General features: G+C 51.4%; 1 protein-coding gene across 5 annotated transcripts in view; it reads right to left on the bottom strand.

The window, feature by feature from the left end:
• The window catches only part of ZNF648 (zinc finger protein 648), a 49,240-nt gene extending 38,197 nt beyond the window's left edge, over positions 1–11,043 (bottom strand). For 2 of the 5 annotated variants that reach the window (XR_014243945.1, XR_014243946.1), the window contains exons 1-2: positions 7,420–11,043; positions 1,448–4,160 (exon numbers count right to left, since the gene is read on the bottom strand). Coding sequence is in view for 1 of the 5 variants with exons in the window: in XM_082389945.1 (XP_082246071.1) it covers positions 2,431–4,101 (1,671 nt within the window). In the remaining 4 variants the exon portion in view is untranslated. Of the gene's footprint in view, positions 1–947; positions 7,382–7,419 lie in introns of those variants that run through there. The other 3 variants (XR_014243947.1, XM_082389945.1, XR_014243948.1) reach the window with 3 other exon arrangements.
• Positions 11,044–14,863: the final 3,820 nt, after the last annotated feature.

Raw genomic sequence — 14,863 nt, 5'->3', positions numbered from 1 at the left:
AAAGTATAACCACCTGGAAGCCATACCTAGATGCTGCATCTCATCTGCAGAAATGAACTTATGGGACACTTTAAAACCTGCTTGCTAGTTTGAGTCTACCATATCCAACTCAGGAGATGTCCCAGTAGTTTGTGCCTATATTAAGTCTAGTTCTATTGTGATCTCATCCATATTGTCCACTTCTTATTCCTCTATTATTTGTTTATTAAATAATAAAATATAAGCATCACCAGTATATTAATTATACTAGTGGTCCCAACTTAGCTGTGCACCAGAACACATGGGAAGCTTTAAAAATTAGATTGCAAGGGGGCCTCCCTGGTGGCACAGTGGTTAAGAATCCTCCTGCCAATGCAGGGGACACGGGTTCGAGCCCTGGTCCGGGAAGATCCCACAGGCCACAGAGCAACTAAGCCCGTGTGCCACAACTACTGAGCCTGCGCTCCAGAGCCTGCGAGCCACAACTCCTAAAGCCCAGGCTCCTGGAGCCTGTGCTCTACAACAAGAGAAGCCACTGCAATGAGAAGCCCGCGCGCCACAACGAAGAGTAGTACCCGCTCACCACAACTAGAGAAAGCCCGCACGCAGCAACAAAGACCCAACACAGCCAAAAATAAATAAATAAAATAAATAATAATAAAATTTAAAAAAAAATAGATTGCAATATGCACTACAGACCTGTATCAATATTCAAGGCTAGGATTCAGCAAGTTTGTATGGTTAACAAACATCCCAGGTGATTTCTATACAGCCATTCTATGAACTGGTTTGGGGAACAACCACCTTAAGAAATTATAGGCCAAACCAAAAACTTTAATTAGGAAAACTCTACTAACAATCATCTTAAGAAAAATGGAACACAAAGAAAAGGAAGAGTAACTTCAGTTTTCAAATATTTCATTGACTACCCAGAACAAAATATACTATCCTTTGCTCTCTTCATAGTCATAAGGTTATGGCTGATTCTTATGACTTTTCTACCAATCTAATGCTTTTGAATTCAAAGTTCTTCTCCTGGGAGACTGATGCTCACTTTTATTACCCCGTTATTATCATTCCTATTTTGCCAATTCAGATGCAGAAGCTGAATTCAAGGTCATGTCGCTGGTGAATATGGAGATGGACTAGGAACCCAACCACTGGCTCTCCAGCCAGACCCAGAACTGGCTAACTCTGTCGTTTGGACATGCAGATGTATCTAAGTGAGTCAACACGCAAAACCTCCAGGCATGTAGTCAGAGCTCTAAGGTTACCTTTGTCAAACAAGGCATGACATGACATGTATAGCAGTTCTCTCTGGCCTCCATGTGTCAAGCATAAGAACACTATTTAGCAGTCACTCCCTGGGTCCAAATCAGCTGAAGTTCAAGTGAAATTCAGATTTGGCAGGCTTTGGTGGCGATTTTAGGAATATAGTAAAGATATCCTCAAAAGGAGAGTACAATACCTTTTTGTGGAATATCTTCTTTAACTTTGGTAAGATTAGAAGTGCTGTTTACCTCTGTGCATCAATGGAACTCTGTGAAGTCATGGATTCCTCCCGGTTGAGGTCCAGAGCTAAGAACTAAGACTTTTAAACTATACAAAATCAATGTATGTAGCAGTACATCTCTAAGAATGGCTGTTAGTAATGCAAATTTCAGTTAACCTTGTTAGAGAATAACTGTGAGTCATGTAGGTTTTCAAACCTGTTTTTAATGATGGTGAAACAAGCTGATTGCACTTGGGCAAGGGGTACTTTATTTTATTTACTTCACATTGGAGCTCTTGATCCTGGCAAGTTTAAATGAACCTAAAAGGCTTCCTGAACCATGGTCAAGCCCATAGGGAGAAATTTTGTATATGTCTCTGTAAATGGGCAGATTCCTCTGTAAATATCGCATGTGATTGAAGCTCCCAGGGTGGAAACAGGAGAAGAGGTAGCCAGAGAGGAGGCACCTGTGAATTTTTGCGGGTGAGACTCAGATTAGTTCCAGCTACTAAGCTCCACTGTGAAGAGAAGCGGGCTTCTTTTTCAGATGCTAAGGCTGTTCTGGATTTCTAGGATAACTGGGTCCCAAACATAGGACATAAACGCCCCTCTCTTTAAGATAAAGGCCTTCTCTAATTCAAAGGCGTGACTCATAAAGACAGTCCCCAGGGTAAAGTCATTTCCTTAGGAAAGTGAAATGCTGAGCCACCTGGATGGGTTTGAGTTACCCCCAGGTATAATTTGCTGCTTTGGAAGATTCCTCCATAGAAAGCACATCTGGGGATTCCTTTATTCACATAAAAACAGAAAAGTACCTTTCTCTAGATAGGACCAGCCCGGACGCCTTCTCGGTGTTTGCATATGGCTTTGAGGGCAGAACGGGCTAGTGCTTTTCCTCACTGCATCCGAGGTCGGCCGGCCGTGTCTTCACCTTCCCTGAGAGTCAGCTGATGGAGCCCTCACTCGTCCGAGGAGGAGGGGATGGGCTCCTTCTTGCAGCTGCGGTGCTTGGCTCGGTGTCGTTGGAGGTGGTTGGACCGGGTGAAGGCCTGGCCGCAGTCCTCACACTGGTAGGGCCTCTCCCCGTTGTGCACCCGAATGTGCTGGGCCAGCTCCGAGGCAATGCGGAAAGCCCTGCCGCACTCGGCGCAGAGGAAGCCCTTCTTCCCGGAGTGGATCTGTTGGTGCCGCTTCAGGGTGGAGGAGCGCGCAAAGGCCTGGCCACACTGCGCGCAAGGAAAGGGCCTCTCGCCAGTGTGGATGCGCTGGTGGCGCGCGAGGCGCGAGGGCTGCGCGAAGGCCACGCCGCAGTCGGCGCACTTGAAGGGCCTCTGGCCCGTGTGCAGCGTCTGGTGCTCGATCAGGTTGGAGGATTTGGTGAAGCACTTGCCGCAGGTGGGGCAGGGGAAGGGCCGCTCGCCCGAGTGCACGCGTTGGTGCTCCATCATCCGACTGGCCACGGCGAACTCCCGGTCGCAGGTGGGGCAGCGGAAGGGCTTCTCGCCCAGGTGCGTGCGCTGGTGGCGCAGCAGTGACAGCGGCTTGTTGAAGGTCAGGCCGCACTCGGCACACGGGAAGGGCTTGTCGTTGCTGTGCATGTTGCGCTGGTGTTTGCGCAGGTCGGAGGAGCGCACGAAGGCCTTGCCGCAGTCCGGGCACGGGTAGGGTTTCTCGCCCGTGTGCGTGCGGATGTGCTTGCGGTGGTCCGAGGACCAGGTGTAGGCTTTGTCGCAGAAGGGGCACCGGTAGGGCCGTTCGCCCGAGTGCACGCGTTGGTGCTGCTGGAGAGTGCCCCGGTGGGAGTACACCTTCCCGCACAGCTCGCACGCGTAAGGCTTGGCGCCCGGCGGCTTCTGGAAGGCCCGCCCGCCCCGCCGGCGCTTGTGGGGACACGCCTCCCTCTGCCCGCCCTCCCCGGCGCCCGCCCGGTTCTGGTCCTTAAAGCCCTTCCGCGCTTTGGCCAGCGCCTGCGCTGCCAGGTTGGCCGGGGTGGCCGACCCCTGGTCTGGTATATGTGTGTCCTGCGTGGAGGGGTCCCAACTGCCCGCCGCCTTGGGGACACACGCTGGAGAGGAGCTGTCTGGGGACTCGTCTACCCCTTTCTGTGCACAGAAACACCTTCCAGAACCAGGGAAGTTGGATGGGACACCTAGAGCAGTGTCCAGATTTGCCCTCCTGTCTCCATCATTGCCAGCAGGTAATGGGTCCCTAGGAGGTTGCATCTGACCGAACCCCTTGTGTGAGAGGCTCCTGGGGAGGGCACTGGGAGTTGTGCTTGCTCTGGGGGAGTCCTGAGTCAGGGTGATCTTTGACTCATCTCTTTCCCAGCTGGCCTTCTTCCTAGGCATTGCCATGGGTTTCTTCCCCAGGACTCCTGCACTAAAGGAGTCAGAGGATTTCTCTTCCTTTTTGCGGAACGGATGCTGCCGTGGCAAGTCAGTTTTGTCCTGAGTCCCTTGGGAGCTGAGCCTTGAATGGGCCTGCTGACCAGTGTCACCAGTGCCCCCTTTGTCTCCTGCCTGTCCATGGTCCTCATCCTCCCTCTCCAAGTTCATGCTCAGCATCCGGGGGCCATAGCTGCAGAGAGGAGACACCTCACCCTGTCCATCCTGGGGGTCCACCTGTGCCATATGTGCAGGCCCTTCTATCCCTGCTTCTCCGACACAGACCTTTACTTGGCTCAGGATACCTGCAAAAAAGAAAATCACAAAGAATGGACTTAATCACCTTCACGGCCACGGGGACTGAGTTCTCACTACAGATCTGTGTCCAGCTGGTAGCCGTGCCAGCCACATTGCTGCCCCTCACAGGCGAAGGAGGAGCTGGGCCCTGCTGAGAACTCCACAGTCACCCTTAATCCTTTGGAGGTCCCACTTGCCCGAAGCCGCAGGAGACAATGCTGTCAGGATGGCAAGCGTGGGGCATTTGTTGAGTGCCAGCTGTGCCCTGCCCTGCCCAGGGGCTCAAACACCAACTGCTAGCCAGGTGGGTTCTCTGTGAGCCTGGGGAAGAGAGAGGGCAGGAAGCAAGGTCTGGTCCTCCTCGGACCTCTTAAACTGCCGCCCTGGTCGGGAAGCTGAAAACCAGGCCGGCTCTTGCCATTTCTGGCAGGAGTGCAAGCCTGCCATCTCTTGATGGTGGCAGCTGGGACTGCCTCCCAGACACTGGACTGTGTGGGCCACCCCTTCCAAAGACAAGGACCAGCTCCTGGGAGAATGGGGGTGAGTCAGGAAGACACCAGCGTGTTCCCAAGAAGAAACCCAGCTGCCTCTCACTGCTTAAGGGGAGCTTCTCAGGCCTTTGCAGTGAAGAACCCCCTGCTGTTGGACGGGGTAAACACATGCACCCAGGGAGAAAGGGATGCCCACCAACAGCTTGAACTATCTCTGAAGTATTGCTTCATCTTAAGTGTTCATGAGAATGTAGATTCTATGTCATGTCTGTTTTAACATGAAAATAGTGTTTTAAGTTACCTTCAGTTTAAATGTTTAACTTTTCCCCAGGTGTGCTGTATTCATCCCATGGCCTCATGTATTCCTGGCACACCCCCATATGCTCCCACGGGTGTACATACCCCAACTTGAAAAGTATGGACTTAGGGTTTTGACAGCAAGGCATGAGACAAGGGAGGCTTTGAGTTGCATTTTCTGATTGATTTTATTTTAGCTCAGAGGTACAAAGAAAGCCTGCTGGGGTTGGTCAATAAGGATTGTTTGTGTGAGTTTTACAGGAGTTGCTGGAGTGAGAGACAGGCTACTGAGGGTCTCTGTGGAGGCCGGGGGGGTGGGGAGTGGGACAGGATGGGGTGTAGGTGGGGGGAGGAGCAATTTCTGACCCGAGGGCTGAGTTTGCTTTGTCCTGGAGGGAACCTTCTGAGAATCCCAGAGAGCAGTATCACTAGCAGTTCCATTTTCTGGACAAATGTTATGAGCCAGGCAATGCGCTGAGCATTTCACAAGCATGACTTCCTTTAATCCTCCCAGCAACCTTTAAGATAGATGCTATTACTATTATAGTATCCTTTCCATTTTACAGACCAGAAAACTGAGGTTTCAAGAGATTACTCACCTGCCCAAGGTCACACAGCTCATAGACAGCAGCCGTGGGGTTTCTGACTTCAAGAAGCTGCCCTAGCTCCCCGATGTGGCCTCCACACTGAGGCCCTGCCCCGGGGCTGGGCCCTGCCCAAGAGCAGCTGCAGCATCGGGGGCGGGGGAGAGCCGCTGCTTTCGGAGGCATCAAAGCCCCTTGTGTTTTCTGGGCCAAGACACCTTGGCTACGGGGCCTCACAGCTGGGCTCCTCTCTGCCCCTGTTGACCCAAATTGCCCTGCACAGGAGGGAAAGGCCAGGCCATTGCCTGAGGTGGTTAGGCGTATGAATCACTGAGTGTTTACTTTCCGAAAGCCGCTGCGCTCCTCCGCCCACCGTCCACCGCCTCTCAGAGGGATACAGGAGCGGTCTCGGCGCTTGGTGTGGCTCCAGCGTGCTCTTCTTCGGGGCGGGAGGCGCTCCATCATCCCTCAGCAAGACGGATTCATTCATTCGACGGATGTTGACCAAACAGTCAAAACCGTATGCCTGGGTGTCGACAGACATCTCTGAGTCTGGTTCTCTCCATGTGCAGGACGGAGATACTGCCCCTACTGTATAGTGTGTGGGACGCTCCTGCACACGTGGCTGGCGCTCAGTGACTGGGGCATTGTTACTCGTGCTGCTAGCTCCTCTGCACCGCAGCGGGACTCCTGGGAGGTGTCTAGGTGGATGATCTTCGCAGTTTGGTGGTCAGGGTTCACACAGTAAGGTCATGTCCTGTTACATTAGCCCCTGTCTCACCAAACTGCCCTTCCCCCAGCTCCCGCCTGATCACAATAAGCCCAGTTACTCTGTGTGTGGGGTGGAGGGAGGGGAGCAGCAGCGATGGGGAGGAATCCTCACTCTCTCCTTGGATACAGAAGCCGTAGATAAATGGAGGACACAGTGCAGTAACGACTGGAGTTCAGCATCTCGTGTCCCTTTGTACCCGAAGCCCAGGGATCACTCCCTCCCTCTGACCCGTCTGTTCTATCCCCATAACACATCAGAATTTAGCTGGCGTACCTCTTGGCAGGACACCAAGTTTGACATCTTTTCAGCATAGTGGTTCTTAGAGAGTGGCTGTGTGTGTGTGTGTGTGTGTGGAGAGGGGACACAGTGCTAACCAGCTTCCTATGGCTTACTGAGGCCAAGGTGCCTGCTCAGGGACTGTGGTCTGCCAGCAGGATGGCAAGGGCACGCTGGATTTGATTGAAGCAGGTTCCAAGGCTTCTTTCTTTCTCTGGGACAACACGCCGTGCATGCTCACAGAGAGCTGTTCACAGACCACTTATCTCACCCACTCCCCACCCCGCCTTCTACACCACATGTGTCTCATCCCTTTCCTCTGGGCCACAGGGGAGCCTCCTCAGGGTGGCACACAGCCCTCTGCTAGCTCACAGCTGACGGGGATTGCCTTTCCAGATGGGAAATCCCTCTGCCTGCAGCCACATCCCCAGTGAATATGTCCCGCTGTCTTCCTCCCGTAGCTGCCAAAGGTGCTCTCTTGACCACCAAGAAGACCGAGAGGAAGGCAAGGGCTCAGGCTGGGGTTTTCTGGCCAAGTCGACACAGATATTCCCGGTCTGGAAGAGGAACGCTGACACCCTGGTGCGGGCAGAGCACAGCCCTTTCCTGGACCTTCCTCCGTGCTTGCCAGCCAGGGGCAGCCCCAGCTCACCCGCCTCACCCGTGGACGTGGAAGCTTTGCAGAAGCCTGGCCACAGGGCTTGTTCCAGCTCCCAGCCCCTGCCCCTCTTTCCTTCCATAGACGGCACCCCGTCCACCCCAGGGAAGCCACCTCCCGCCTTCTCCCCTGCCCACCACCTTCAGGCCTTGCTCTTCACTTCTGGCTCCAACACAGATAGTCACTTACCTGGGAAATGCAGACAGCCACGTGGGCGCCCCCCCCCCCCCCCGCCGGCTTCTCTGTCATATGTAGCTTCTCAGCTACTGGAACTAGAGCTGGGTACAAATCAGCAGAGATGGTGTCTCTGTCCCTCACGCTTTTGTGTCCAGTCCAGCAGCTGTGGAGAGAGCTTCAGGAGGTGGGGCCAGTATAATACACTCAACCTTCCTTCCTGCTTCCCAGAGGGCAGCCTGGGAAGTCTACTGGGGCTGCCCTGTCTCACTGCCTGAACTATCCTGCAGCTCCCTCTGCGCCCACCTCCCCTCCTGCCAAGGCCAGCCTCCCTCGCTCCCTTCCTCCCTCTCTCCCTTCCTCCCGCCCTCAGGAAGGTTACTCAGTCCTCCTGCAGGTGGCCCTCTCCCTCCTGCTCACTTTCATCCCTTCTTCCAGCAGAGCAGGCACTCAGTCCTTCCATCCTGCCCCAATATGTCCATAAGCCTCTGGTCACATTGTGAGCTTCCTGGGGAAGCATGCTTTCCCTTCCTGGGAAGCAGGACAGGGTATTAGGTCTGTACCCCTACCTCCCCATGCTAGTACCCACCTTTTGCAGCACTGTGGTTTGAGCAGGGGTGTTCCCAGAATGTTTTGCAGTCATCATCGGCCCAAAGATGCCCATGACTGTTTAGCTGGGGGTGGAGTACAGGGAGATAATTTTCTCTCCTGACTCATATACAAACCAAGCCTCTCTCTCCATCTTTCAGCATTGCTTCCCATGCAGGTTCATTTTGAAGAGAAAATTTTTAAAGAATTTTTATTGGAGCATAGTTGATTTACAATGTTGTGTTGGTTTCTGCCGCACAGCAAAGTGAATCATATACATATACATATATCCACTCTTTTTTTTAGATTCTTTTCCCATATAGGCCATTACAGAGTATTGAGTAGAGTTCCCTGTGCTATACAGTAGGTCCTTATTAGTTAGCTATTTTATTTATAGTAGTGTGTATATGTCAATCCCAATCTCCCAATTTTATCCCTACCCCCCTCAACCCCTGGTAACCATAAGTTTGTTTTCTGCATCTGTGACTCTACTTCTGTTTTCTTTCAGCATTGCTTCCCATGCAGGTTCATTTTGAAGAGAAAATTGACCCAGGATCAAGTCTCGGTATGTTTAGAATTGGCATCCACTCGAGTATAAGGTGCTTTTATTAGGGTGAATGCTCAGGACATTAAAATAGGGGAGGGGAGTATGGTACCTGTGATGTCCCTTGGTGGCCAAAAATATACTGGTTGACAGTAGGGTTCTGGGACTGGGTTTAAATCTTAACGCACGACTTGTGTGACCTTGGACAAGTTATTTAACCCCTCTGTGCCTTAGCTTCTTATCTATGAAATGAGAATCATGGCAGTATCCCCATCATGGGGGTCTTGGGAAGGTTAAATAAGATCATGCACGTAAAGAGCTTAGCATAGTGTCTGGAACATAGTAAGTGCCCAGAAAAGTTAGCTGCCCTCCTTGTTATTATGGATGTTCTTGTTTCTAGGGAAGATATGGCTCATGGGGCTCCTTTCATATCGCCACAGCCTTGTTAGGGCTGCAACTCTGACAGCAATAGTGACACCTGACACATTTTTCTGAACAGTAAACTTCAGAATGTGATTGAGAGAAGTAGGTCTCTCTGCCCCTTGGCGTTTTGGAGGTGTGGCTTCAGAGGAAGGAGTCAAGCAGCAGACAGATGCCTCTAGGTCTTTGAGTCTGCAAGTCTAGAACAGGGTTCAAAACCTGATGTCCCTGCCCTGAAATAAAGTGCAGAATGCTACAGATATGTGGATATGCACTGTCTAGGCAAGAGGATCCTTAGCTATTACGCATTTCTCAAAGGGGCTGTGATCCAAAAAAGGATGAGAACCATTGGTGTTGTGCAGGGGGAGCGATAGGATAGGGAGAGTTGGTACTTAAAATATCTCCCATAGCAACGTATCAGATGGTGTTTGCCACCAACCCACACCCCAACACTGCTGTTCAAAATTTCCCAAGTGGCCGTGTCATACGGGATGACCTTCAGATACCTTTGGCAAGAAAGTGACTAAATTCCTCTAAGGGGCCAGAGGAGGTGAAAGCTGCAGCTGGGGTGGAAGTGTATGGGTCCCTCGCCTCTCCCAGCCTCGCAGCACCGGTGCACATGCGCTGAGCTCTTCCTTGTGCCAACACTACGCTGACGCCACATGCGGTGTCTCCCTTAATCCTCACTGCGTTCCAGTGGAGTGGCTGCTGTCAACGTTACTCCTGTCCACAGACTGAGGACGCAGAGACACAGACGGCTTAGTGCCTTTTCGAGGCTCACAGCACATGGTCACTACCGAGTGGAGCTGTGGTTCCAAGGTATCAGGGTCTGCACTTTAACCACCGAGCACAAACTGCCCAAACACTGTCACCTCAGAGCCTGTGTGTTTGGCCTGGCTCTGCCCTCCCTTCCTCCTGGAAACTCTCAGTCCTTCCACCCGAGGCTGTGTGACATGTGTGTGTGTGTGTGTGTGTGTGTGGTCCCTGCAGTCCCTCCCCCAGAAGACCTTCTTTTCCCTCAGCACAGCTGCCCAAGGAGACGATGGGTCCCATAAATGCCAACTTATTATTGTCCAGCCAACACAGCTTGTCTCTCGTCGTGCTTTATCTCTAGAAACCCTAAGGATCAACTGTATAACAAAACCCACACACCATGGAACTTCCATGTTAACTTGTCCACCTTGTCTCCCCCTTGGTTTTCAAGACACCCTGCCATGACCACCTCACTGGTGTGGGCCAGGCGACCTCACCGAGTGAGAAATGGGATAAGGAGCAGCCTGGGTACTCACGACAGCAAGACGTAACAGGAGCCCCTTATCCCGAGTCACCTACCCTGAGAGATCCCCTGAGCCTTCTCTGGCATCCTGTGTAGTCAGACCTCCCTGACTACACGTGCACAGAAAGGCTCCTTGGAGGTCAAAAATGGAGGGGGCACCACCTCATAGTAAGTGATGTCAACTACCCATAGTCCTCTTTGCTAGAATCCATCTTGGCTAAGAGATGCGCACGCACACAGGGCAGTACTCACGACAACAAGACGTAACAGGAGCCCCTTATCCCGAGTCACCTACCCTGAGAGATCCCCTGAGCCCTCTCTGACCTCACATTTTGAAGTGTCATGCACCTTTTCTGTGTATGGAACTTCTGCGCCCTAAGGAGCTGCAAGCAGGGGGCTGAACAGGCCTCAGAACTGAATCCTGGGTCTTGCTCAGGCCCCTGGTCAACCTGCTCAGACCCAAGGGGACAGGGACCTTTTTCACTTCGACAGCACAAGCACATTCACTATTTAATCTCCCCAGCAGTCACTCTGGGGACCACCGGGCATGAGAGTTGAAGGGAAGGCCACATATTTTTCCTTCTTTTAAGAGCTCTTGGAATCTATATCATTCGGCCCAATCCCTTCGGTATGGAAACAAGGGAGGCATTGTTTTTGTTTGTTATTATTTGCAAGTCTACCTTCAAAGTCTGGCATTTTCCTTGAGCTGTTCTGACTGGCAATGGTGAAAACTGGGGTCCCCTTGCCTGTCTGGGAAGGGGAGAAAAGAGAGATTGAGAGAGGCTTGCAGGGCACTGGGGAGAGAGAAGGGCACCTGGCCTCTGCCAGGCACGGTGCCAGAGCCCAGCGGTGCCTATGAACCGCACCGACTGGACAGGCAGGGCTGAGTGACATGGGTGGAGAACAGGCCAGACTGGCCCTCCGTCCTGGAGGACGCGTGGGCACCTCGCTGAGTTCATGAACCGTGGCTAAGCCTGGACGTTGGGTCCGATTATGATTCTGAGAGGACCTAAGAAACTTCCCGGTTCCTTTGCTGAGGCTCCAGGATCCCCTCCCCTGCAGGTTTGCCCCATGCTCTGGGGCAAACAGCCACCAGCTGTCATCACAGTGATCTAGTTGAGCTGCTTTCAAACAGTGGGAACCATTGCTGAGAAACCAGTCATCCAGTCTGCTTTCTTGCCCCAGGCCTGTGTCATCCTTGAGGAAGATTAATGGAGGCTCTTAAGTGGCCCATATGTGGGAGAGACTTTAAATATTTGTTGTTTTTCTCTCAGGCATCAAAATTTGTTGAGTAAGAGAATGCGTGCGGCGAGCAGAATTGTGGGTGGAACAGGAACTTGGTACATGATCTCGGGTTAGACAGACCTGGCTTTGAATCCCAGGTGTATTTGTTTGATGACCTTGACCAATTTCCTTAACTCCTCTGAGCCTTAGGCTCTCTGTCTGTAGAATGGGCATAAGAATTCATTACAACCTTCATTACAGGGTTGTTGTGAAAATACCCTGAAACAATATTTGTAAAGTTTTAGCCCAGTGTCAGCCATGTAGTGGTTTTTCAATAAATTATTAGTTTTATCCTAGAGCTGGTGGGAGCTTGCTGATGTCTTTACCCCATCCCTGTCCTTCCAGAATGCTTGTCCTTAATTACTCTGCCACCTGAAGGGCACCATCTTTCTGGCTCCTACTCTGGTCTCCTTGCCCCAAAGCATTCCCACTCAGAGGCCAGCCAAGCAGACTTTTTCAAGGCCAATGATGTTCTCAGAGCAGTGATGTCAGGGCTTTTCATTGTGTGTTGCACTCGACACACATGGCAGTCAATGCCATGGCTGGGAGGTTCGTGCTCTAGACAGGATGACAGAACGTGGCAGTGACTCCAAATGTCAGTACTTCCTAGAACTTTCTGCAGGATGGCACCAGGTAGAAGCAAGGCAGGAGATAGACGGGCCCCAGGCTGAACAGTTTCTCCCCTGTGGACAGAAACTCCATAATAGCAGAAACTCCATAAAAGCAGGATGATGGAGGAGGCTGGGCCCTGCCCAGATAAGAGATAAAAGACCACATATTCCTCATTCTCGAAGTCAAGGAGACCTCCCTGACTACACGTGCACAGAAAGGCTCCTCGGAGGTCAAAAATGGAGGGGGTGCCACCTCATAGTAAGTGATGTCAACTACCCACAGTCCTCTTTGCTAGAATCCATCTTGGCTAAGAGATGCGCACGCACACAGGGGAGGATCCTGAGAAAGACCAAATACGGACTCAGAACCAGGCAAAGCAAGATGACTGGTCAAAGGAAACCCAGAAGAAATGCCCCATAAAAGTGATTCAGACTACCACGAGGGCGCAGCTCTCTCTCTGAGCCCGCCCGTGTGTCTAGCCACACGTACTGTACTCTTTTTCCTCCTAATAAACACTTTACTTACTTCACTGTGTTCCGTCTCTATGTGGAAATTCATTTCTACATAGCTGACAGGCCAGGGCCTTGTTACTGGCCACTGGTCCCTGGTGGTCTGGTATCTAGGATTCAGTGCTCTCACGGCTGCTGCCCAACCTCAATCTCTGGCTGGGAGCCGAAATCCTGCTTCAAGCCAGTGCCGGCTGAGGCCACCCGAGATCAGAAGACCTTCGCTTGACTGATAGCACCACCTGGCCCGGGGGAAGCCTGCACAGTGTACGGACCGAGAATGCAGGCTCTGGAGTCAGTCTACTTGGGTTAGTTAATCCTGTTTCTACCACTTGCTGCATGACTGTGCGCAAGTTACTTAAGCTTCCTGTGCCTCAGTTTCTTGATCTGTACATTATGGTTAATAATAGTGTCTACCTTGCAGAGTTCTTATGGGGTTTAAGGGAGATGATGCTGTACTTGGTATCATTCTTGCTCTGCATTAAAAAAAAAAAATAGGGATCTGTTTAAATATGATGATGGTAGGACCACACTCCCAGAGATTCTTGAGGTCACGGCAGACCCTAGAATCTGCACTTTGACAAGCCCCTGCATGACTCTGAGGCATGCTGAAGGGAGCATGAAGGAGGAGAAATTGGCTCTGCCTGGGCTTCGGAGAAGTCTTTCCAAAAGAGATGCTTTTTGACATGGGCCCTGAAAGATGAACTTGAGTTTACCAAGCACAGACAGGGAGGGACAGGGCCACACTACCATCAGGGATTTCACATCACATTCATCCGCCTTGCTCTGCCTTCTCTGTACAGGGACGGGCCTCTCAGCTCTCTGGCTCCCCCTCTGGCTCACTTGAACATTGCCACCGGGATTCTGACTTCTGCCTGCAGCAACCGAGCTGCTGCCACGGGGCCCTCCTGGGCCACGCCACCTACAGCGCTGGCCAGGGGTAAAAGGGGCCTTTTCTTTCCAAGGCCCCCACTGAACACACACGCGTTTCCTCGCAGGTGTCTAGCTCAACTGCCTGAACACAGAGGTAATTCACAGGAGAGGCGTTTGAGGTTTCCAGGAAAACACACCTCCCTTTCCCTTTGTCAGCTGCTGCACTGAACATAACTGGAGAGGACCTGCCTTCAGAAAGGTTTGGCGGAGGGTGTGAAGCCAAGATTCTTGAAAGAAATTTCGTTTAGGGCTTCTGGGGTGCGATATTACTCGGTACGTTTGGATTCTCGGGGCCAGGGTGAGCTGAGGACTGGCCCCGCCCCCTAGCCCAGCAGTGCGCATGTCTGTGCTTTGGAAAGACTGTGAAATCCTTGGACAAGTCTAGTTGGAGGGTGTGGGTGGAGGACGGATGTAAAAACACAAACGAAATTGAAAGTGGTTATGAACACATACAGGAATGCTTTGCAGTTTTATGCCGTACATTTGAAAACAACAATGAGATAAGTTATGTCCTCGTACATAAAATGAATAAAAATAAAATTTAGATTAAAATCTTGCATTCAGAATAAAAAGTATCCACAATCTGCTAGTGGCTGGGCCTCACCGGGTGAAAGTGCCTTAGCTGAATCCAGTCCTCAGCCTCACAGAAACAGACACGTGATTTTGACGGGGTGATGGGGCTGCTGAGGTGACGACTCCAGGCAGGGCTGCTCTGGAAATGAGAACTCTCAGTGTCCCGGTTCGGCTTTTCAGCCAGGTTTCTTCATCGGGGAGGAACCAGAGAGGGGGAAGAGAATGAGAGATGGCAGACGCTCTCTGCACAGAGATTTGAAGTCATTCTTTGCCAGGACAAATGGGGTAGGTGAGTGTATTCCAGGCAGAAGAACAGTAAATGCCAAGGCCATGAGTTCAGATTCTGCCCAGCTTGTTTGAGGGGCAACAAAGGAACCAGTGTCGCTAAGGGAAGGGACAGCAGGAAAGGAGGTCAGAGAAGCAGCGAGGGGCCGGCTGTGTAAGGCCTTATAGATTATGTAAGGAATTGGTTTTGTTTGGAGTAAAATGGGAACTCTTCAGACGGCTTTGGGTAGATAGGAGGTATCAATTCATTAATTTGACAAATATTTAGTACCCACCATGTTCCAATTACTGTTTTAGACTTTAGGGTTTTATCAGCGAACAAAGCAGACACGAATTCCAGCCACAAGAAACTTGTAACGCTGAAGGTCTATGTTATAAAAGAAGAAAGGTCTCAAGTAATGACCTCAATTTCCCCTTTAAGAAACTAAAAAAAGAAGA

The sequence above is a fragment of the Balaenoptera borealis genome (genome assembly GCF_965194805.1).
Source record: "Balaenoptera borealis genome assembly, chromosome: 1".
In the NCBI taxonomy this organism is placed as follows: Eukaryota; Metazoa; Chordata; class Mammalia; order Artiodactyla; family Balaenopteridae; genus Balaenoptera; species Balaenoptera borealis.
The sequence above is the reverse complement of the archived record's forward strand: the minus strand, read 5'-3'. Positions and strand labels throughout refer to the sequence as shown.